The 22629-nt window shown below is 46.6% G+C and overlaps 1 protein-coding gene across 1 annotated transcript in view; it reads left to right on the plus strand.

The window, feature by feature from the left end:
• Nucleotides 1-22629, plus strand: part of ece2a (endothelin converting enzyme 2a) — a 49842-nt gene that overhangs the window by 6537 nt on the left and 20676 nt on the right. The window contains exon 3 of the mRNA XM_084007008.1: nucleotides 18197-18480. Within this exon, the coding sequence (XP_083863134.1) occupies nucleotides 18197-18480 (284 nt within the window). The remainder of the gene's footprint in view (nucleotides 1-18196; nucleotides 18481-22629) is intronic.

A 22629-nucleotide genomic window follows, 5' to 3' on the forward strand; every position in this document is an offset into this window, starting at 1 on the left:
GCTGATGAGATGGAAAGTCACTGGCAACACGGAGAGCATGAGAGAGATTTGAAGTCAGCCGTTATGTCTTCGCAGCTGTCAGAAGATCCAGCTGATATCAGATATGCTGCTGCTTGTAGGAAGTTTGTCCCTCATTTCTAAACTTGAGTTTCTACATGTTTCCATGTGACCCCCCCCCCCCCCCCCCTCCCCTTCCTTATTGGTATCTCTCCCACCGTTGTTTTTTCTTTTCTTTCCCTCACCCCATCCTCCATCATCTCCTTCATCCTCCTTTTATCCTCCACTCTGGTAAACAGGTCCTCCTTCTCTCATGTCTCTTACTCAAGCACACACACCTCGTCCTCACAGCGAGGCTGCGAGGGAGAGGCGGCTTTCAGAGGAATAATAGTACCAAGAGACGGGCCTCGGCCATTTCACGCTTGCCCTTCCTCTCATTGATTGCAGCCCTTCCTTCCTGTGGCGGCTGGAGGCGGAGCACGTCTGATCAGATAGGCTGGCAGCAGCTCTGTCCTCCCCTGTCGCTGCCCCAGTTTAATGCTGGCAGCTGCCATCCACCTTATGTACACGACCGTTCAAGCAATATATCTGGTTTTACGTATTTAACGGTGACCTCATTCTGAAGTGGTTGCATGGTCTTGAGGCTGTCTTTGATTAGGTTTGTATGTGAACCAGACTGATGTGTGGTCCCGGGGGAGGATTTGCATGTCTTGTTGGGTAACTTAATAATGAGCAGCAATCAGGTAGTTGCTGCTTGAAGAACAACGTCTGTAGAGGTTGTTTAGTCTGCAGTGTCCTGTGTGAGGCAGATTACACACTAACACACACACACACACACACACACACACACACACACACACACACACACACTCTCTCACCTTGATGAGCTGAACCATCTGCAGCAGAGCAGATACAGAACTGCAGCAGATGAAGCATGTTGTGTGAATGGAGGATGGGTTGATGAATGAATGAATGACAGAAAGAGGAGGTGTACTGTGAAGCGGAGGGATCCTTACCCACCCCCCCCCCCTCTACCTTCCCCTCTCCTCCCTACCCTACCCTCTTCTCAGCATCCCGATTGGCTGTTTTCAGTTTTCAGGGAGCCCTCACCATGCAGCAGTCAGTAAGTCAGTAAGGGCAACCCTCCCTCAATCCCGCCCTCCCCTCCTCCCCTCCCCTCCCCTCCTCCCCACTTTTTGCCGCTGTAAGGAGTGGTGCTGTTTATGAATGAGCCTCGGAGCCGCAGAATGTGAATGAAAAATAAGAGGGCGTGAGCAGATAAGGGGTGCAGGCTGAATGAAATGCAGCAAAGCAGGGAAGAATAATGGAGGAAAGATGCTGAATAAGAATCACATGGGGGGGGGGGGGGTGGGGGGGACGGTGTGGTGGGCGATAGAAATGGGGAAAATGTGAAATTTTATTGGAACGATAGCCACGCTCCAATTGCCGTGTCCCTTTTAGAGCTATCATCCCGTGTGTGTGTGTGTGTGTGTGTGTGTGTGCGTGAGTGTGTGTGCGTGTGTGTGTGTGTGTGTGTGTGTGTGTGTGGTAATGCCCCCCCCCCACAGGTATGCAGATCAGGGAGGATGCTGGGAAGGAGGATGCCTGGGTGGCTGCTTTGCCTATGAGCCAATGGGAACCTCCACTACCTCCTACTAACGCACGCACTCACACGGATACACACACACACATGCATCGCTTTCTCTGCAAGCTGGTGCGCCGTGCTTTGAATAATAACGGGGTTACCCGGGCAACGGGGCTAGGATGATCGATGGACTTGGCCCTGATAAACAGAGCACAGAGGGAGTACGTGTGTGTGTGTGTGTGTGTGTGTGAGAGACTGTGTGTTACTGTGTCGCGGGGTTTCTGCTGTCGCAGTGGGAGTTTCTTCACTCTGGGACAACTAGAAGATCTTATTATCCAATCTCTCCTGAGATCGTGTGTGTGTGTGTGTGTGTGTGTGTGTGTGTGTGTGTGTGTGTGTGTGTGTGTGTGTGTGTGTGTGTGTGTGTGTGTGTGTGTGTGTGTGTGTGTGTGTGTGTGTGTGTGTGTGGATTGCACAGGGAGACACAAGCTGCATGCATGTGTGTGCTTGTTAGCAGCGACAGAGGTGTGTGTGGACATGCTGGTTGTTTTTTTATTTTTCAGTCAATGACTCCATTCTCTGTGACACTGAACGCCCTTGCTGAGAGGGCTTATGCAGGTGGAGTGTGTGGGTGACCACACACACACACACACACACACACACACACACACACACACACACACACGCACGCACGGACACACTCCTGACACTTAAGGTAATAATTCTAGCCATTGGAAGGGGAGAGGCTGTTACTCAACCCCACACAGAGTGCAAATTATATAGTGAGCCAATGAGTCAGACTGGCTACTTAATTTGATTAAATGTGTGCTGCATACAATTACAGTTTTTTTTCAAGTGCTGTTAGTGTGAGGGTGAGCTAGCATGTTAGAAAATGTAAAATGGGTTGTGTGAGGATGGAGAACAGAGACGTAAAAGATGAGAGGATAGTAAAAGTGCTTAAGAATGAAGAATGATTTATAGAAGTATATGACAAAGAGAGGACGTTAATATATATATATATATATATATATATATATATATATATATATATATAGTGTTGCTCGTGTCACGTAAGCTGAGCTTCCTATTCAGACACGCAATAAAAAGGGTTGTTGAATGATATCACTAAAACACAGTTTTTTTGTATATATAAAGGTATATATATACGATTACATTTGAATTGCAGTCAGAGGGTGTTACTGTTCTCACGTCAGCAAACTTTTAGACTTGTACAACTGGCCGATTAAATTGCATCTTTACAGTATTCGTGAATTAATTATCTCAACGCAAGCTTCATGAAACCGTGAGAAAATAGTCCCTCTGAAAGTCATTGGTTTTCTGTTACAAGCACAATGTTCTAACAAAACTGTGTGTGTGTGTGTGTGTGTGTGTGTGTGTGTGTGTGTGTGTGTGTGTGTGTGTGTGTGTGTGTGTGTGTGTGTGTGTGTGTGTGTGTGTGTGTGTGTGTGTGTGTGTGTGTGTGTGAGAGCTGGGGATTATATTGGTGATTGGCATTCACACAGCCTCCTCTTGTCTGCACTGCACACTGCTGCATCACATTACCCTTGCTGCCTCCCTCCCCTCTCTCTCACCTCTTCTCTTCCTCCCCGTCTCCTCTCTGCTCCCCCCTCCCCCAGCAGAGAGGAGGAGGAGGAGGAGGAGGAGGAGGAGGAAGGAAGAGTGGCTGCTGAGAGGTGTATCTGCAGCCAAAGTTACCTCTCAGGAGCTGAAGTGTCGTCCCGGAGCTTGCTGTGTATTTCTCACAAAGACATTATGTCGACCTCAAAGACGGGTCGTCTAAGTGCGTTCGCTGCTCTTTTGTCGTGAATACCGAGAGACGCGGTTCAGTCGTTGTGACCATCGCTGTATGTCGCAGCGCGACGAGTCACTTCTGTGTGACCTTGTCCACTTAAATCTGTGATTACAGCGACAGACTGTCCTACGAAATCAACATGGAAGACATTAAGACGAGGAATCCGTGTAAAGAGCCCTAATGTCATTGTGCTGCTATAGGGCTTTTAAAAACGACATACAGCACGATGCGGATGTGCTTGATGCAGGAACACTGGAGCACAACGGTGTGGCTATTAAGCCGAGAGTGACGTAGCATTAAATGCTTCTTTTGATGCCTTGAGACAAAATGTCCAGGATGCTCTTGGATGTAATTGCTCAGCTCATATTGAAATGTTCTCTCCGGGTGTGTGTGCATATAGCACAGACGGGCTTTGAAGTGTGTAGGCCACTCCGGGCGACTGCAGCGTCGATGACTGTGAAAGCAAAAGCAGACTGCTGCTCACAGTGACGCATGCATTCATGACTGATCACACAGACATATGTTGAGTGTCTGGAAGATGGACTTCAGAAAAAGTGTTTACATTATATGTTAAACACACACACAAACATGAAACTGTTCTAAAGCTGCACTAGCAGCTGAAGGGTTTTCGGTGCCTGTTTGTGAAAGGAAAAAAAGAACCTCGGAGCGTTCGATTAGAGTTGCTCATCAGTGAGACGGCCAGGCAGTGCGTTCTGAGTCTAAATGGCGTCATTACCCCGGCGTCACAATGCTCCGAGCAGGGAAAGCCCTGTCAGCGAGACGATAGCAGCGCTGTGTGTGCGTCACTGATGTCCCAATGCATTTAGCCCTCTGCAGTGACGCACTGCTCCTGCAGCCCTGCTGAGGTAACGTGGACCTCTACACGCCGGGCACCGGTGAATTGGTGTGATGTGGTGCATACTTTGGAGTCTGTGAGCAAATCTTCAGTAGAGTGAGGAGCTAAGCTCAGTGTCTCCGAATGAACAGACAGTTCTCCGAGATGTGAAGCTATAAAGTGGACTGATGCTTTCAAACTGCCGTCGGGGACACATAAAGACAATGTCCAGTTTAAATCCGCTATCTGGGACGTATATCTATATAGTATGTGTACTCTGTAGCCCTGTGTGACTGACAACTATGTAATCATTCTGTTCTACATACATTTTGTCTTTCACTTTATTACTACTACTACTACTACTAGTACTACTACTACTAGTACTACTACTACTACTACTAATTATAATAATAATAACTGGAATATATAGTGTCTTTCAAGGAACCTAAGGAAAATACCAAAATGTCCCATAAATATGAAAAGCTGCTCTCATATACATTTTCATATATTGACCCTAAACAATTTAGTATAAGATTCCACTTTTACTTCTTGCAGTCTATCCCGCGTGCGTCGTCGTCATCCTCCCCTGCAGCCAAGTCGTTAAACACATCGTTTCTCTTTCTGTGCTCGTGCGCGTCTAATCGGCTTGTTAGATGAACACTGGCTTTGTGCGACGTGGTCCTCGGCACTCTTACATAACAATGCTCGTAGTACTGCAGGCTGACAGACCTGCACCTCCACGTCTGCACCTCCACGTCAGCCTCCGGTCTCACCGGTCCGTGTCCGTGTGTCTGTCTGCCTCCGAGTCTGTGTGACGTGTTTAGTGTCTTTCCATCAACGTACCTTCACTACTTACTAACGCTTTGGCTCGTCTCTTTTCTAAACTGACAGATTTACTCCCTGAGCCTCAGTTTGTCTGTTGCTAATTCTCTGTCTGTCACTCTCTCTGTGCGTGTGTGTGTGTGTGTGTGTGTGTGTGTGTGTGTGTCTTCAATCTTTGCTTTATTTTCTGGCTGCCTGTGCGTCTCTTCTCTCGATCTCTCACTTCTTATATACCAAGCATAACAGAGTTAGTTCGGCTCGTCGAGATATTCTTATGTAACTCTCCATTTGCCCCTCTTCACTCTCACTTGTCTGAAAGACACACACACACACACACACACACACACATACACACACATGAGATGTAAGATTTTGGATAAGAAAAGGGAGATTTATCCACTTGGAATGAAGATTACAGTTTCCTCTGGCAATTTTGAGGGAAAGCAGTTTTAATAAACGTCTGTAATCTGCTTGTCCCCTGTTGTCGTGCACTGTTTGTGTGGATTGGCAGCTGAGATTTTTCAGTTGATTTTTCCATCATATTGTACAACGTGGTGATTCTTCAGGTTGTTGTTTACTAATGAGCGAACCTGTGGGTGTTGCCGTGCACCGTTCCAACAGTTTCTCACCATGGATAGCAGGTTGTGGATCCCCCGAGGCGTTTAGATGTGTGGTGGTTTCTGCCACCTCTGCCTGCTCATCACACGGTGTGACGCAGTGTTGTCGTTTGTTGATGGAACACAGGGCGGCCAGATCGCTGGGAACAGATGTCCCCGCTCGCTCGCATACGGGACGCTGAGACTGCATTAAGGCAGGAATCGCCTAGTCAAAACGTAAAAACAGTAGAAACTCATCCAAACATTGGCCTCGCCATCGCCATGGTGATATGGAGAGTCACAGAGACGGCATCCGATCCCTGACCAAATCCGTACGTTAGCGTAAAGGAATGTGTTCTTTAGAGTACGTCCATTTGTTCGACACAGGCACGCGTCATCGTTGACTTCAGATGTGACGGAGGTCAAACAGACGTAGAGCAGACCATCCTCCACAGCCAGGTCCTCTCAAACTTTTCTGCTGAGTCAGGTGCTCGGCGGTGACATTGGTATCCTGCCGTGATCACTATTGATGAAACTGTTATGTCCCCTCTAGTTGTTACGACAGAGGTCGTAGTGTTTTAGCCTAAATCATTGAATAGATTTATTGTAATAATGTGACAGGAGTCATTAATGATCTGAGCTCTTTTTATTAGCGAAGGCTCCATGTATGCAGCGATGCACTGACTCGTGACCCGTGCAACGCTGGATAACAATCCCCCAACAGGCAGATATGAAACTAATATAGATCCCTCCGATGCCTTTCTCTGCAGGACAGTTGTCTGCATATATTAATGTCGTTATCGGCGCTTGGATGGACTGAGCAGAAAGCAAACGATGGTGTTTTATGAGACACGATAAAGACACGGAGAGGGCGAGATGAGGTGTGTGAGAGTGAGGGAGATTGAATTGATTAATGGTGGAAACCACTTAGTGCTGATCCTGGCTCTCTGAAAGCCACCTGTCCCCTCCGTTACATCACTGCACATCACTGACTTCCACTGGCCTCTCGGTGCTGCCGGGCTCGCTGCTGGCCAACACCATACTATTAGTCTTTAACAGGGAACATACAGTATTGGCCTTTTAGTGGGGTATTAAGCTATTTGTTTAGCACAATATTCGAATGTGAATATCACCTTTTGTTAATTCCTGTCTCAATTGATTTTCCAGAAAATGCACTATGCCCCTCTACAGTATATATGCTGACTGCAATATTAGAGGTTAAATAAATATATTATCAATTAATCAAGGGGGAAAAGGAACATGGATGAGGATAATCAGTAGTTAAATATTTTTTTATGACTCACGTCTGTGATTGGATGTCAGATAGTCAACAACATTGAGTAACTGCAGCTAGGGGTGTTGCCCTTGTTTGGGAGTGCAACATAATAATCGAAGGGGTCAGCGACGAGGCCGGGGCTCGCCATGATGCCGTTGCATTGAACCTTCTCTCTTCTTTGCCATTCGTTCCCTCCTTCATTCCAGCTGTCTCTCTGCCGCCGGTCCGTTCACGTTGCACGCTCTGCTGCGGCTGAATTTGAGCAGGATAACGTGAAAGGATAGTGATGCAGCGGTGAGTGGAAAGGTATTTTGAGGAGAAGTCTCACGTTTGGATGGAGGATTATCTCGTCCAGTGGTGCCGGGATTAGCTAGAGCCATTAGAGCGTGTGTGTTTGCGTGGCCTATATTAGCCTGGACAGGGAATCGCAGAGCAGATGTCTGCCATGGTCTGTAATGCTCTGTTCACCTAAACCTGAGAACAGGGGCCTTGTGTATCTTATGCCATCCCAAACACACACACACACACACACACATAAAAAAGAAAGGAAGGAGAAGACGAGCCGGCGACTCCAGTGTTCTGTTTAATGCAACTCACTTAGCCGAGACACTCCCTCCCATCCCTACAGTATTAAATCACGTTGGAGCTCGTGAGGGAGAGACAAACCCAAACCACCATTGCAGAGTCAGTTCCTCTGCCTGTTGCCATGACTACCGGCTCCCCAAGACAATATTTATTTCAGAGCACATTGTTATGCATTAACTTTACCGTTGGGCTGTAATAAGAAGGTGGTGGTGTTGTTTGTTTTTATGTGTGAGCTTGATGAGTGGGAGAGCCCGTCATATGCTGCATGCTGTGTGTCCTACGCTTTGTGAGCATTATGTTGATAAGGGCTTCAAAATGCATTGGCATGCAATTATGTGGTTGCTAAGCCCCGCCCACCTTAGTTACTGTAGGTATGTTGCTGTTAAACATTCCCCCTGGCATGGTACATATACAGTCTGCACATTTGCCACTCAAAGTGTGTGGTCATTTTTAAAACGATAAATTCTTATTTTTGAGTTAAGAGTCACTTCCCCGAACCCAAATGAAGAGCACGACAGAGATGCTAAGGTATGCTCCGATGGCATCCAGGATGAGTGGAGTGAACAGTGGAAGTATCTGAGATTGTGTTCATGAAAACGAGTGAGAAGAAAAACAGGAAGGAAGAAAGGATTGAGAGAAAAGAGAGTTGAGCTGCAGATTTTCACAAATCCTACAACTGGGAGTCTTTCCAGACCTCGTGTTCCCATGCAGATTAAATACACACACACACACACACACACACACACACACGCCGTATTAAAACTATGTCATCCACCGAACACAAACCCGAAGCAGGCAGAGAGTGCTGCGTTGCGACGCATGGTGTCTCACTCTCTTTGCAGTTGGCTGTAGTTTCCACACTCGTGTCCCAGCTGATGAGTTCGCTGTAACAAACCACAGCTCTTAGTTTAAAGGGGCCGAGTCTCATTTCCCTGCTCTGCTGTGCGTGTACAATGGGATGATGAGTACAGTTCCTTTCTCAGTCCGCTGCTCTTGCAGCTGCATGAAAGTGCTCGACTGTTTGATGATAAGTCTCTGGTTTTTATGCAGAGTTACATTTTGAAGACATTGACACGTCATCTCTTTTCCTGTATTATTTTAATTAACTTCCTTTCTCCGTCTAAGTATCGGTAACATGTCACCTTTCCTTAACTGCTTTTTGACTCCGTCTCCTTCCTCCTCTTCACTCTCTGCTGCCGCCTCTTTTTTCCCGTTTTGCCTTTAAGAGGCTCCTCACGACTCATGGCAACCGCTCTCATACCTCCCATCCCGTCTCCCTTCTTCCCCCTGTCCATGCTCTGTGTTCTGGGCTGCTTCTGTGCCTGTCTACATGTATCTGTCTTTTCTGTCTCTACCTTTTAGCACACGGTCTTTTTGCTTTTAATCCCCGGCAACCCTCTCCTCCTCTGGAGTCTGTAGCACAGGTTACGTAATCTAGCGTGAGGGAGAGGTGGAGAGAGGGATGGTGAAAGTGAGGAAGAGGGGGATGGAGGAAGGGAAGAAGACGCCCCTGCTGCTCTGCCCAAGAAGCCTGATGTTCTCGTCCGTCTGAGCAATTGATGCTCGACGCGGCGGTCTGCTCTTTGTGGCACAAGTTGATCTGTTGTTTGTGCACTGCGTTTACTTCCTCGTAAGGCATGTTTCTGTGAGCTTGAAGCCTCTGCAGCTGGTCGAGCTCATTTTCATCTTCAGGAGCTGACATCTGGTCCACCCGTCCCTCTCCTTCCTTCCTTTTCCCTCCTCCCTCTCTCATCCCCTCATCATCTCATCTCTATCATGATTACACTTTGCCTCGCTGACCTGTGATGATGTAACCACGTTTTTGGCAGCAGACTTTACCCCTGCCGAGCATCATATTCTCCTATCTTTCTGAGAACTGCCCCCTCTTGCTCTCCAGCTCACACACTTCCCTTCTTTTTTTTGTTTTTTAAGGTCTTAATCTTTTTCCAAATGCATTTCCCAGTAATAGCTCAATGGGGGTGAGGGGTGGGGTGGATGAGATGGTGATGACATTTTGGTGCATGTCAGATGATTTGGTGCTCCACTTGGATGAGGACGATGGGAGATGCTCTGTAGAACACGTTTCTTCTGTTAACCAATGAGAGGGAGGATGATGGCTAATAGCACTTAACAGTCTTCAGCACCTGTATGTGTGGCGTTACACTACACACACGCACAGTATATCAAAGTGTGTGCGTGTGTGTGTTGAGGCCTGTGCTGGCCGTCTCATCAAGTACGCAGTCTGAGTCGACGCTGCTGCAGCAGAGACGCCTCACAGAGGAAACAGAAGAGTGAGCGAGAGAGAGACTGAATACTTCATAGCAGCCGCTTGCTTCCAGCCTCGCCTCGCTCCTCTTCATCGTCGCATTGGCCAATTACTCCTTTTCACACTCTGAGTCTATCTCAGCCCGCTCTTCTGCCACATCTCATCCCTTTCTCTCCTCATCCCCACCCCGCGCTACATGCCTCCGCTCTTATTGCCCTCCCGTTTCCACCAAATCATGTCCGTCCGTCCGTCCGTCGCCTCTCTGCATCCTGGAAAGAGCCGTTGAGGGTTTCAGCAGCGCTCTGCACACCGCAGGTAGCCTCAGAGCACCACGGATGTTACTACGGTGACCTTCCACGGATCCTCTTGTGGTTCCTGTTCCCATGACCATATTAGTACTTCCTCTTTGCCGAGTGAGTGACATCACAGTGCTGGTCTGAGGGAGCATGAGTGAAAGGTCACAGACAGGTAGAGGTGGATGCTATTTTTAGGGAGGCCGTTAGACGCACACACACACACACACACACACAGTTCTCCTCATGTCTTCCTACTCACCTCCTCCACCTCCTTCTCTTCTCATGGACGAAGAACACTCGGTTTCTGACAGACAGGATGTGGTCATAATTCAGTGAGAACAGACGTGTGTGTGTGTCTGTGTGTGTGTCGTGTTGTCCACTCCAGTTCTTCATCACTTGGGCAGCAGGTCACAGCAGGTCACTGCAGCACCATCCTTTAACCAAACTCTTGTATGATTATGCAGATGACTGAAATAAATTCAGACAGAAGTGAATCAATGATAAACAACAGTTTAAGCAGCTGGAACATCAAAGTGTGTGTGTGTGTGTGTGTGTGTGTGTGTGTGTGTGTCTGTCTGAGAGTGATGGAGTGTAGAGATGAGGCATCGGCATATTGCATGTAGCAGCACACCCGAGGGGGGGATGAGGTATGCAGCATTAATCACCGTCTCCGAGGCTGACTCACTCTTCATTAGCGACTTCGCTGCTGTCAGCTGCTGCTGCTGCCGGCCTGGAAGGAGACGGCGACGCTCGCTGTCGTGCCGGTGCAAACCTCGTGGAAACAACATATATGTCACTGTTGTATTCTGAAGTGTTCCTCCTGGTGCATGTAGACCATGATTTATAATGTGGTTTTCTGTTGTGTCATAAATTGTCAACACCTGCACCGTTTGAATACGGAGGCAGCAGGACGTCAGTCCGGCAGGAACGGATGTTAACGGGCTATCGATGGATGTCATTTGACACCACCACACTATAGATCAGGGGTCTTCACTATTTCAGGCCAAGGACCCCGTGGCTCGGACATACAGTATAAAATGATGTTGTATAATAATGTACTGCAACCTATAGTGCTACTTTCGTAATGATGTTTACAATGCTAAGCCATTAACATAATCATTATTGACAGATTCCTATATTTATAGAACATATTTGAATTCTATATTGGCAGTTCGACATCACAATGTCACAACAAGATTCATATTTGTATTCATGTTGATGAATACAGGATAAGCGGTAGACAATGGATGGATGGATGGGTGTATTTCAGGGACCCCCTGCAGTAACTCGGCAGACCCCCTATGGTGTCCCGGACCCCATCTTGAAGATCTCTGCTATAGAAACAAGAAAGATGGTGTTGTAATGGAGTTGTCGGGTTACATATTCACATTTTCACAGCTAAACATCAATGTGCTCACTCGCCGGCCTCCATACCACAGTTAGCACCAGTTAGCACCAGTTAGCACCAGTTAGCACCAGTTAGCATGTGACCCATGACTGAAAGGACATTTGGACAGTTTGGATTTGGGCTAATTTCCTTTTTTGTAGATGAGATATTTTTCAGTTAAGTCATTTCATTAGTGGTGCTATAAAGAGTAACGCCTAAGCAAACTATAAAGGGGGGGGGGGGGGGGGGGGGGAACTTTCTATCAGCACCGCTGATTCAGACCTCCGATTTAGATTAGACTGTGACACAATGACACTGCAGAGAGACATGCTATTTCCTCCTGCAGGGATCAATATGCGTGGTCAGCCATAAAGCCCCTCCACACCGGGCCGGCTCTCATCTGTAAAACCCGAGCCATATGCATAATCACACCAAGGTCGGCCGGCGGGGCATTTACATATAGACGCAGGCACCTTGAACTGACAAACTCGCCTGCCAACCAGGCAGAAAATTAACCAGTCAAGTTTGAGCCTCTGTGTGTGTGTGTGTGTGTGTGTGTGTGTGTGTGTGTGTGTGTGTGTGTGTGTGTGTGTGTGTGTGTGTGTGTGTGTGTGTGTGTGTGTGTGTGTGTGTATGTATGTGTATGTGTATGTGTGTGTGTGTGTGTGTGTGTGTGTGTGTGTGTGTGTGTGTTAAAAACCCAGGAATACCTTTGCTTTTTCGGCCATTTCATTTTGTCACAGACGTGGTCTTGGTAGGTGGCTAATTGAAAATGCCTATACTGCTGTTACCCTCACTTCCCCCTCTGCACAATGTGTGTGTGTGTATTTATTTGTTGTTCCCAGTATGTGCCAGACAATCAGCCAACATTACACACCAACGTTGAGATTTTGTCCTCATTTAAATCTTACCTTCACACACATTTAGAAGAAAAGACCTGCAGTCTTCTGGGCGGTTGAATGTAGCTGTTACATCTACCGTGTGCAGGAATCTGCGTCAGCGTGTCTCTGGATGAACAACACCATCTCTGACGTTGCCTGGTCGGTGCTGTTGTACCATGTTGTGTTTATCCTCATTACATGCAGTTACAAGGAAAAACCTGACTATAGCGTCATACAGTACATTGACACGCACATTTTCCTGCTGAATCATGACCTTCCTCTCACTGACTGACATTACATTAAAACATTCAAAGAGAACAAAGGGCACAAAGATGCTTTCTTCTTGCTAGAATGGCCTGATGGAAAAATAAATATTGGTGAGTCTGCAAATGACTCGCTGTGGACAAAGATGAATGTCGAGGGGAAAAGCTGCTCACACGCCACGCAAACACACCCAGACGAGCTCCTCGGTAACTCATAGGTAGCCTGGCAAACGCTGTGGCAACGTGTTTCCTCTGCAGTGATGAGATGGTGATAAGTGGCGATGCCGATGTCTGCTCTCTGGCAGACGTTTCCAGCCTTTTTATACGCACTTTTCCCGTAAGTCCGCCCTTCCTGCCGTCTTCGCCTGAGGGAATTACCCACAAATCATAGTACTTGTGACGTTAAACGCAGTGATACCGGGGGAAGCCGGAGGCATAAAAAAAAAGGAAGACAATAAACAAGTGGGACGACACATGGGCGTTCATCCTGGCATATTAAATTTACACAGAGATGGATTTCAGATTGCACATATATTATGTTTATTTGTTGGCACGGGTCACAGCATCACCCTTTACAAGGACATGCAGTCCAGTGGCACACCTGCTGTGTGTGTGTGTGTGTGTGTGTGTGTGTGTGTGTGTGTGTGTGTGTGTGTGTGTGTGTGTGTGTGTGTGTGTGTGTGTGTGTGTGTGTGTGTGTGTGTGTGTGTGTGTGTGTGTGTCGTCTGGGCTCTCTACCACACTCTCTCTGTCCGTGCATCTGTCTCTCGTTCTCTCTCTCCCTCCCACTCTTACTCACCCTCGGTGCTCTCATCTCCCCCACCTGCCTGCCGTCATGTTGGTGCTCTATCCATCGTTCTTGAGCTTTTTTTTTTTTTGGTCTGTTTTTTTGACCCTGCTAAGGACGGAGAGGGCTTTAAATGCAGACAGAAGTGGCTTAAAAAACAACCGGTGTGGTGTGAAGCACCATTCAAAAATGCACGTTATGTGCTCTTGATATCGTACGGATGCTGGCAGGGAAGGTAACGAGGAATAGAAGTGATATAAAGAGTGAGGTGGGTGGTTTTCAATAATGGTTAGTTCTGGCTAAAAACGGGAGAAAGGATGGATCCGTCCTCTCACTAAGCCGCTGGTTCTTGGTGCCTGTTGGTGTTTTTGGATCTGAGAGAAGCTTTAGGCTCCGAGCCACAGCAGAGAGACGGAGTCACACAATGGAGTCCTTCCAAAAGTCCTCTATCACGCACACACACACACACACACACACACACACACACACACACACACACACACACACGCTCACACTCCATCAAACAGTCACACTGTCACAGCCACATGCATAAATATTCAGCCACTAATTACCTCGTATTGCCGGTTACATAACGGAGGTTACTTTTGTGAGCGGAGGGAAGAAGAGACTTGAGAGGAGAAGTTGCCGGAAGAGCCAATCTTTGGAGAGAATTTCATCTGGCCTCGCTGCTGATGCAACTTCTGCGGCGCATCTGAAACTGCTTGAAAAACATGGAAATAAAGAATATCTTATATCTGGTGAAGATGCAAAGACAGATCAGCTTTCACATACAAAAAAGCCATTTTTCATTTAAATATCCTTTTTGCTCCATTTCTCCCTCTTCTCCACGTTTCTCGGCCCTTGCCTTGCTTGAGTAGTTCTTCAACTTTATTTTTTTGTGATAGAAAACATTCTTTTATTCTATTACTATATTTATTTTTGATCTTGTCTCTGAAGTCTTAATCCTCCTCCATTCTTGTCCACCTCTAACTCGCCCCTCGCTCCTCCCTGAATCTTCTCCTCCGTCTCAGTGTGAGGTCGAACAAGCTGTGAGGCTGTTTTCACTCGGCAACAACTCTTGGATATATTGTGCATTTTTAATCAGAAACACCAGCTGAAGTGCAAAACCATGAATGCCTTCGAGGGGAGACTGTCAGAAAGTTTCTACAGTTCATCGCGTGTCCCCCCTCCTATAAAACCTTCCAGTGGGTCATTCCAAGCAGCTACATGCTTTTGTTTCTGTGTTTATTTGCCTCGACTTCAATGACAAGTAAGAGTCCTTACAGGTCAAATAAATGAAATCCACATTTCTGTGACGAGCACTGTGCAGCCGAGGCTTGTCGTAGAAATGTGTATGCTTAATTAATCAGATAACGGTGGATCCTCACTTGGAGGGAAGATAAGAAGAGATAATTGGTTGAAACAAGGCCCAGTGTGACACTGTCTGCTTTCATCATCGTCATGGTGAGCACACACAAACACCGACACGTGTGCAGGCTTCTAATGAGCCGACATGACCAGTCGCAGTCAGACTCCATCACACATCGCACACAAAACTATACAAACGTTAACGTCCGTGTGCATAATGCAAAAATATGACTAATCTGAGCAAATGTTTAATGTGTGATTTTCTTTCACACACTTGCAGCCACGTGATTAATGTGCAACAACAAACACTTCTAGCCTGCCTTTCCCCCCACATGTTGACATTTACACTCGCTGCATCTGAACCCTGCGAAGCGTCACCGTGGTATCGGTTCGCCTCGGGCTGGTCCAGGGCCAGCGGGGTGTGCGGGGGCGGCGGGGGCTCCGTGTTGTTGCCGGAGCACATGTGAACCTCACCTTTTCCGCAGCACCGGCATCCTTCCATGTGTCTAAACCGATCTGGGATGTGACTGAGTTCCCCGAATGCCTCTGACATCATGGAGTTTCCACTGCTGCGAGATCGCACGCTTTGATATTTCACACGGCCGGCTCACTCGCAGGGTTTCCCCACCCAACACCCCTCCCCGACCATATAAGGACTTTGGAGAGTCGCTGATTCTGTGGACGGCGGTCATCTGATAGCTCAAAGGTCAAATCTCCAACTGTTCGTGTTGTTTTAGACTCTAGGAACTTGACTGGAAAGGAATGAAATCGCTATGTAGGAAACTTAAATCCCATTTTTGTGTGTGAGGACGAGCATCCAAATTAGGGTGCGGTTGCAAAGTATTAATGTGAATGCAGATATTCTGCTACAGAAGCACTTTCTTGATGGAAAACAAGCTTATGCAAACATTTTATTTAAGTACAGTTCTGAGTTTACATTAACCAGTGCACAGTATGCTGTAACACTCTGTAAACTTCCAAAAAAGGAGGCGAGCACCCACATAGACAATGGGGTTAATCCTCGAGGAAAATCTAAGAAATATCCAGAGCTGTCAGTTAGACTTTCAAAACCCTGTTTTTTTTATTATAAACATGTTCATTTTTATTTCTTTCTTTAGTCTTTGTGGAGAAAAGTCTCCGTTCTCCTCCTCTTGTCTGCTGTTTGGTGAGGCGACCGTGTTCGAGCAGCGCAGGAATGCTGCTCCACGGCTTCCTTTCATGAGTGTATCAAGCGTTTTCTTGAATATCAAAGGTTTGACAGGTCGGTCATGCAACCTGACACCACTGTTGGACCGAGCATCTCTGAGTCTGCAGGAAGGAGCTGCTTCCTTGTTTGGCCAACATTGCTGTCTGCACTGGCAGCTGGTTTTCTTCTTCTCCTGTTTAACCCCCCCCCCCCCCCCCCCCCTGTTTGTGCAGACTTTCCTCTATAAATGGACAACAACAAACAAATAGTTTTCACGTCACAAACGGATGACTGATTTATTTTTGCCAATTTGTTATGAACGGTATGATCAGGACTCACATTTTCCATCACACACACACACACACACACACACACACACACACACACACACACACACACACACACACACACACACACACATACACACACACACACATACACACACACACACACACACACACACACACAGCCAGCAGAACGAGGTGATATGACACCTCTAACTTTAGTCTCCTTCTCTGCTGCTCCGGATAATCCAGTTAGGATGCACCATCAGGAGGTTTTTAGCTTCCTCTCTTTCAGCTGGAGGAAAAACAGACTCCCGGCTCCCGACCGGCCTGGACCGACCCGCTATCCTCAATAAACCTTCGTCACATAAACACTCTGTAGGATCTCCCCCGTACACAAGCGTAGACTGACATAAATGCAGGTAATCCTGTCTAACCTCATTTTTGGGCCGTGTGAATGTCTGGTAAACTGGAAAGCTTGTGTGTGTGTGAAGGTCAGAGGTCGCGGGGGTCACCGGCTGGAGTCACAGAGCCAAAATGAGAGTAGTGTCCTTGATGACAGCCTGGCAACTAAAATTGCTGTGACAACCCCAAGGAATGAGCTGTCATGTGACACCCCCGCCTCGGAGCCGAGTTGATGGAAAAAGAACACACACACACAGCTGTGTCAGCGGAGGGGAACCCTCGGAAACAATGTCCGGCATGCTTTGGGGGTTGGAGAGGGGGGCCCAGGTGGGATTTAACCCCCTTTAGAGAGCACCAAACCCGAGCATGGAATGAGGCCACAGTCCCTCATTTTCACCACACACTGAATATTTGTGTTTCTGACGCTTTGCCACACGTAAAGTAAGATGAACTACTATGAATTAAAAGCACCTGTTGAGTCTGTGCAGTTTGATCCTCTCATCTTCCAGCCGTCCATATACAGAGAGGATTTCAGTGCGTCAAGCAGCAGTTGAAGTATTTCCTACCTTGTTTTGAAGCCAGCGTCACAGGGGATATCCATCACGGGACGGCTTGGCTCCAGCGAGGGGACACACACACACACACACACACATTTACGTGCTTAAACAGCTCGTTTCACAGTTTGGCACAGCGAGGTCTCTAAAGGTTTGTGGCTGGTGTCACTTTAAATCTGGTTTCATGGTTCCTACCTGCTGCCTTTCATTCACTCATGAACGTGACGGACAATCACACTGTACAACACGCATGTAAGGGTTTCTATACACTGGACACCTTAATGTGTAGTTTAGAGTGTGAGGCTGCTAAATGAAGCAGTCTTACACACAAACACACACACACACACACACACACACACACACGAGGAGGCTGGTAATTAGTTGAAGCAGCAAGGTGATAACAAGCTCCAGCCACACGTTTGCAACAGGGGTGTCGGAAGTCTCAGCCCACCCATCACACTCCGCCTGCTTCCTCGGCGGTTCCCCTCCGACACAGATGTTCACACGCTTCCACAAGTACAAGATATTATGAACATTTCCGAGGCGAGCACAAATGTGTATCATGTCTCCTCCATGTCCTCCTCCTTTCTTCTACACCCACTTCTCCTCCTCCTCCTCTTCCTCCCACTCCTTCTCCTCCTCCTCTCCACACCGTCTATGAGTCATCTGATCCAAAAGGTGAGACGCAGCATTCAGTAGAGTATTTTCATCTTGTCTCGCTGCATGTTCCCCCCCTCCCCCCCCTCGGCTTTCATCCATCCGTCACCCGGGTGACGGATTCGGTGCAGCCCGAGGTCACATCAGAACCGACTGAACACACTTTTATACTCCTCGAATAGCGACGGTGTCTCATCAATCACAGGCGGCGGTCGCCGACATGGCGGCCTTTGTTGCCGTGATGGGGATCTTGCTGCTTAATCATTATGTTGCGATCACAACATCTTATACTCACACTGACAACATATTGCTGATTTATTGGTTTCAGTCTTCCTCCTCTCTCTTTCCTTCAGGTTGTGGAAACAGCACCCTGAGCGGGGACATGTACGCCGCCGGCTACCACGCCATCACCAACATCGACTACTCCTCCGTGTGCATCGGTGCGATGAGTGCCAAGTACAGCGAGTGCCCCGGGATGAGCTGGCATCAGATGGACATGGGTCAGCTCTCCTTCCCCGACGCCTGCTTCGACGTTGTCCTGGAGAAGGCCACGCTGGACGCCCTCATGGTGGACGGGAAGTCGGCCTGGGACGTGACCCCTCACGCCGCTGCTGCCTTACACCAGGCGCTCACAGAGGTATCATTCAAATCCTGTCAAGGGTTGAACTTTGCTCGAATCGAGATCACAAGTATTATTGGAAATGATTTCCAAAATTGATTTAATTTTTGGCAAACCTTATGCAACATAAGTGCACTTGTTCTACATCTGAGCACAGAAACAAAGATGCAAACTTCAAGTGTTATAGCTGAATACTTCCATAAAACCTTCAAGAAGCATCAAGCAATCATTTAAGCAGATTGACTTTTCAGCTGCAGCAGGATTGACAAAATCCTAGAACAAAGTTACGTTTACGTTATTTACGTTTTGCAGTTTAAGTTCTTCTAGTACTACTATTAATAATAATAATACATTTACACAGTGCTACAGAGTAAAACAAGAAACGGGTTTAAAAACAAGAGCACAAAGTTCGAAACGGAGACAATCTGGTTAAAACTGGAAGAGTCAGCACCTTCCACAGTCTGTTTCACCTCTATACTGAAGTTTGAATCTGCTTTTATTCTTGAAATATGCTCCTTATCTTGCAGTATATTGTGTGGGTTTAATTTGACTGATCTGTCGTCTACCAGTCAGTACAAGAGTCTGTGTTATCTGTAGACGACGTCTCCCCGACAGCCAAATCACTAAACGTGGCCCTTTACATTTCCACTCCATCTCGGCGGCGCCGCGGTTGACTAACGTGGCGTCGAGTGCCTTTCAGCCGCCGCAGCGTCGCTAACCCGCCACTGTGTCAATGTGACAATGACAATGTTTTGGCCATTAGCCGTGCTCGAACCGTGACACACGGAGACGAGCGAACGCCGCTGAATCAACTGAAGCAGGTGACTCCTGAGCTCCGGATGACTCGCCGTACTCACCGCCACATACGGAGGACCGCTAAATGTGCTTCAGTTTAGTGTGTAATCGCAGGTGTAGTTCAGACTCGATACAAAGACTGAATATTCATTACAGTAAAAGCAGGAAAGGTTAGATTGTGTGACTCATTCTAATGGAAGCACGTCGAAGGATGGAGAGCAATTCATGTTAATGCAGATTTAACCAAAGTATTCAACCATGCAAATATTGTGTTGAAAATGTTGCAGTCAGGCTGCTCACAGAGTTTCTGCTGATTATTATTTATTTTTTTAAAGTTTTTTTGGCTAGACCGCCATTGAAGTCTTTGTATTCATGAGGACCAGTGTTGTGGGTAACGCGTTACTTTGTACCTCTTAAATCTTTCTGTGTTTGTGTCGGTTAAGGTGCAGCATGTGCGAGGCGCTGCAAACGGCTTTTAATTTTTGGTAACGCATGAGTACTCCAACGCGTTACTTTTATTCACAGGTAACGCTGTAACGTAACTGATTACTTTTAACTTGTAACCTAACTACTTTCCAAAGTAACTACCGTATACCCAACAGTGACGAGGACATTGGGCCTCTGTATGGGGCGGCTGCCCTAACCACTGCCCCACCGGCCGCCCCGATTATTTGGGTTTTTAAGTGATGTAGATTAATAGAGCAAAAAGGCCCACAATTTAAACATATTTCATTTCATGAGGACTTAAATGCATCGGATGTGTTTGTCAGGCCTCGAGGAAACATACAGCGAGTCTCAGTGCGTCTAAACGTAACTCCATCCGGAGCCTTTTATTGAAAACAGATTCATCCGTGTTGAAGACTAGTTTGTTAATGAATGTTAACGAATCTGTGAACATCTGCTTACATTCTTGCGTGAGCACCCGAGGGTGAGCCTGGTCCTGCAGCGCCGAGGAGCTAGCAACGACAGCATTCGCCTTCATTTGTCAAATTTATACCACATTTAAGAGCTTAGCGATGATGTGCTCTGTAGTCCGTTGCAGCCCAAACTGCATGCTGGAATTAACTTTTAGTTTAAAAAAGAAATAATGACAACCTTCCTCGATGCAGCGTAGGCGTTCCCTGGCTGAACCATGTTTGGAAAATGTAATCAGACAGAAGAATAAAGGATCCTTGGATCACCTCGGGTCTTCATGCTGCAAGCTTCATGGGACGAGCTGGACTGGAGGAGTAAACAAAGGCGTGTACCGGCCTGCATATAGTTTTTAAAGATAGCATCTGACACTAACAATGCACAAAGCAGAAGTGTCCTGGGCGCTTTGCTCTGACAGAAGGAAGTATTAAAGAAGGATCAGCGAGTGTGTCGGAGGGACAGATGGGAGGATTTGACTTCTAAAGAAGTGAAGCCAAAAAAAAAAAAAGCTCCCGAGCAATTACAGTAAGAGAGTGGAGTGCCTTCTCAGTCATCGTCACCTGCTTCCCCTTCACACCTCCTCCTCTCACTCCGTTTTCCTCCTCGTTTCCACTGTCTTTTGTTTCTCTCACCTGCTCCGCCGCTCGCGGCCGTGCGGAGACGTAATGTGTGTGTTTTTTTGTTCACGTTGTCTTTGTGCATCTTTGTGTGTGTGCAGAAACCGAGGCGAGCGTGTGATCGCAGAGAAGTCGATAGCTCTCTGCGTTGGTGGTATTTTTGCTCTCTCGCTGTGGCTCACGGTAAAAGCAGTCACGATTCCAGTTTCTGTGTGTGTGTGTGTGTGTGTGTGTGTGTGTGTGTGTGGTGTGTGGTGTGTGTTTGCAGAAATCTGGGTTGATAAAAAGACCTCCATTCTTAATTCTTACTAAATGGAGAAAAAAGAAAGGGGACAGATGAGAAAGAAAGGCAAGGAGGAAAGTGAAGAAGCAGTAAAGTGCTGAAAAGGGAGGAGATGCCTGAAGAATCATGGTCTTCACACACAAGGAGGAGGAGAAAGGAGAAAGAGGAGTGTGAGGAGAGAAACCGCATGACGGCACAGGAGAACGAGGAAAAGAAGGGAGGGAAAAGGAGACAGAAACTAAGACTGACAGAAAGCTAATGAGCGGTGCGTCAGTGTGAGACCGATGGGAAGAAGGTAGCGAAGGAGGGGGAGAACCAGAGCAAGGGAGGGGAACGAGTGGAGCTCACTCTAATCTCCAATCTGCTGTGAGACTGTTCACTAACATAAGCAAACCGTGTCGAGCTGGAAAAAAAGCAAAGAAATATATATATCGACAAGCACTTCATCATTAGAAGATCTTATTTTACATGATAACAAACATAACAACACAATATGTTGAGATAAGAAGAACATCAAGTGTGTGGACAGGTGTACTGTGTGTGTGTGTGTATATATATATATATTTAGTTTACATGTTTAATTAAGACATTCCTATTCCGGTTGATTCTCTCTACGACATTAGGGCCAGACATTTTTGTACGTTGAATTACAATATACATAAATTATACTAGCAGGTAAATGAAATCCTCAGAATATTAAGAAAGGTCATCAACAAAACAAAGGGTTTCAATCACAAATAGTTGTATTTTTACTTTTTTAAATTGATATATATATATATATATATATATATATATATATATATATATATATATACACACAATAGGTGTACCAACAAATAGCTTTATTTTACACACACACACACACACACACACACACCCAAACAAACTCTCACAGTAGAGGCCATGGTGCACTGAGGTGTGAAATTTATTTCACAGTGTGACATGCTCTGTGAATCACTCTTACTGTTGCTATGGCGACTCTGTCGTTGGATATCATCTCAGACTAACACTTTTAATTGCTAACCTTTAGTCCTGTTTAAAGAGGTAAACCGAGTCCTTGGAGTCATCTTTAAATGTGTTTCTGTCTCGTTTAAAGAATACATAAAGTTAATGTGATACTTTATTGATGTATGGGGAGATTTTCTCTTTTTTCTTTTGCTTCCTTTAAAAGTGCAGTGTCAGCTGAAGATCAGTGTCCCTGGTGTCATGTTTTTTTTTTTTTTTTTTTGCTCAAGGGCACCGAAGTGGAGATTGTTGATAATTCGAGGTCGAGAGTTTTAGCCACGTTGGCAAGTTTGGTAATTCTGCATAGAGTCATTATAGCTGTGAAAACTTTAGAGCCGTTTTAGAACTTTTTAATTTAGAACACTATTTTAGTTTGTTTGGACATTTAAGGGGTTTATTAGCCCCAAAGTGTCACTTTGGTGGCCAGAAACCAGACTCCTCCACACTACAAGATAATGACTGCTCAAGGTCACATGCTCTGCTCCATCAATTCAGGGTTCAGTCCGACTTGAAGTCATTTGTGCTGCTGTTGAAGTTGCACCAAAACACACAATG

The sequence above is a fragment of the Eutrigla gurnardus genome (assembly GCF_963514095.1).
Source record: "Eutrigla gurnardus genome assembly, chromosome: 4".
NCBI classification, from domain to species: Eukaryota; Metazoa; Chordata; class Actinopteri; order Perciformes; family Triglidae; genus Eutrigla; species Eutrigla gurnardus.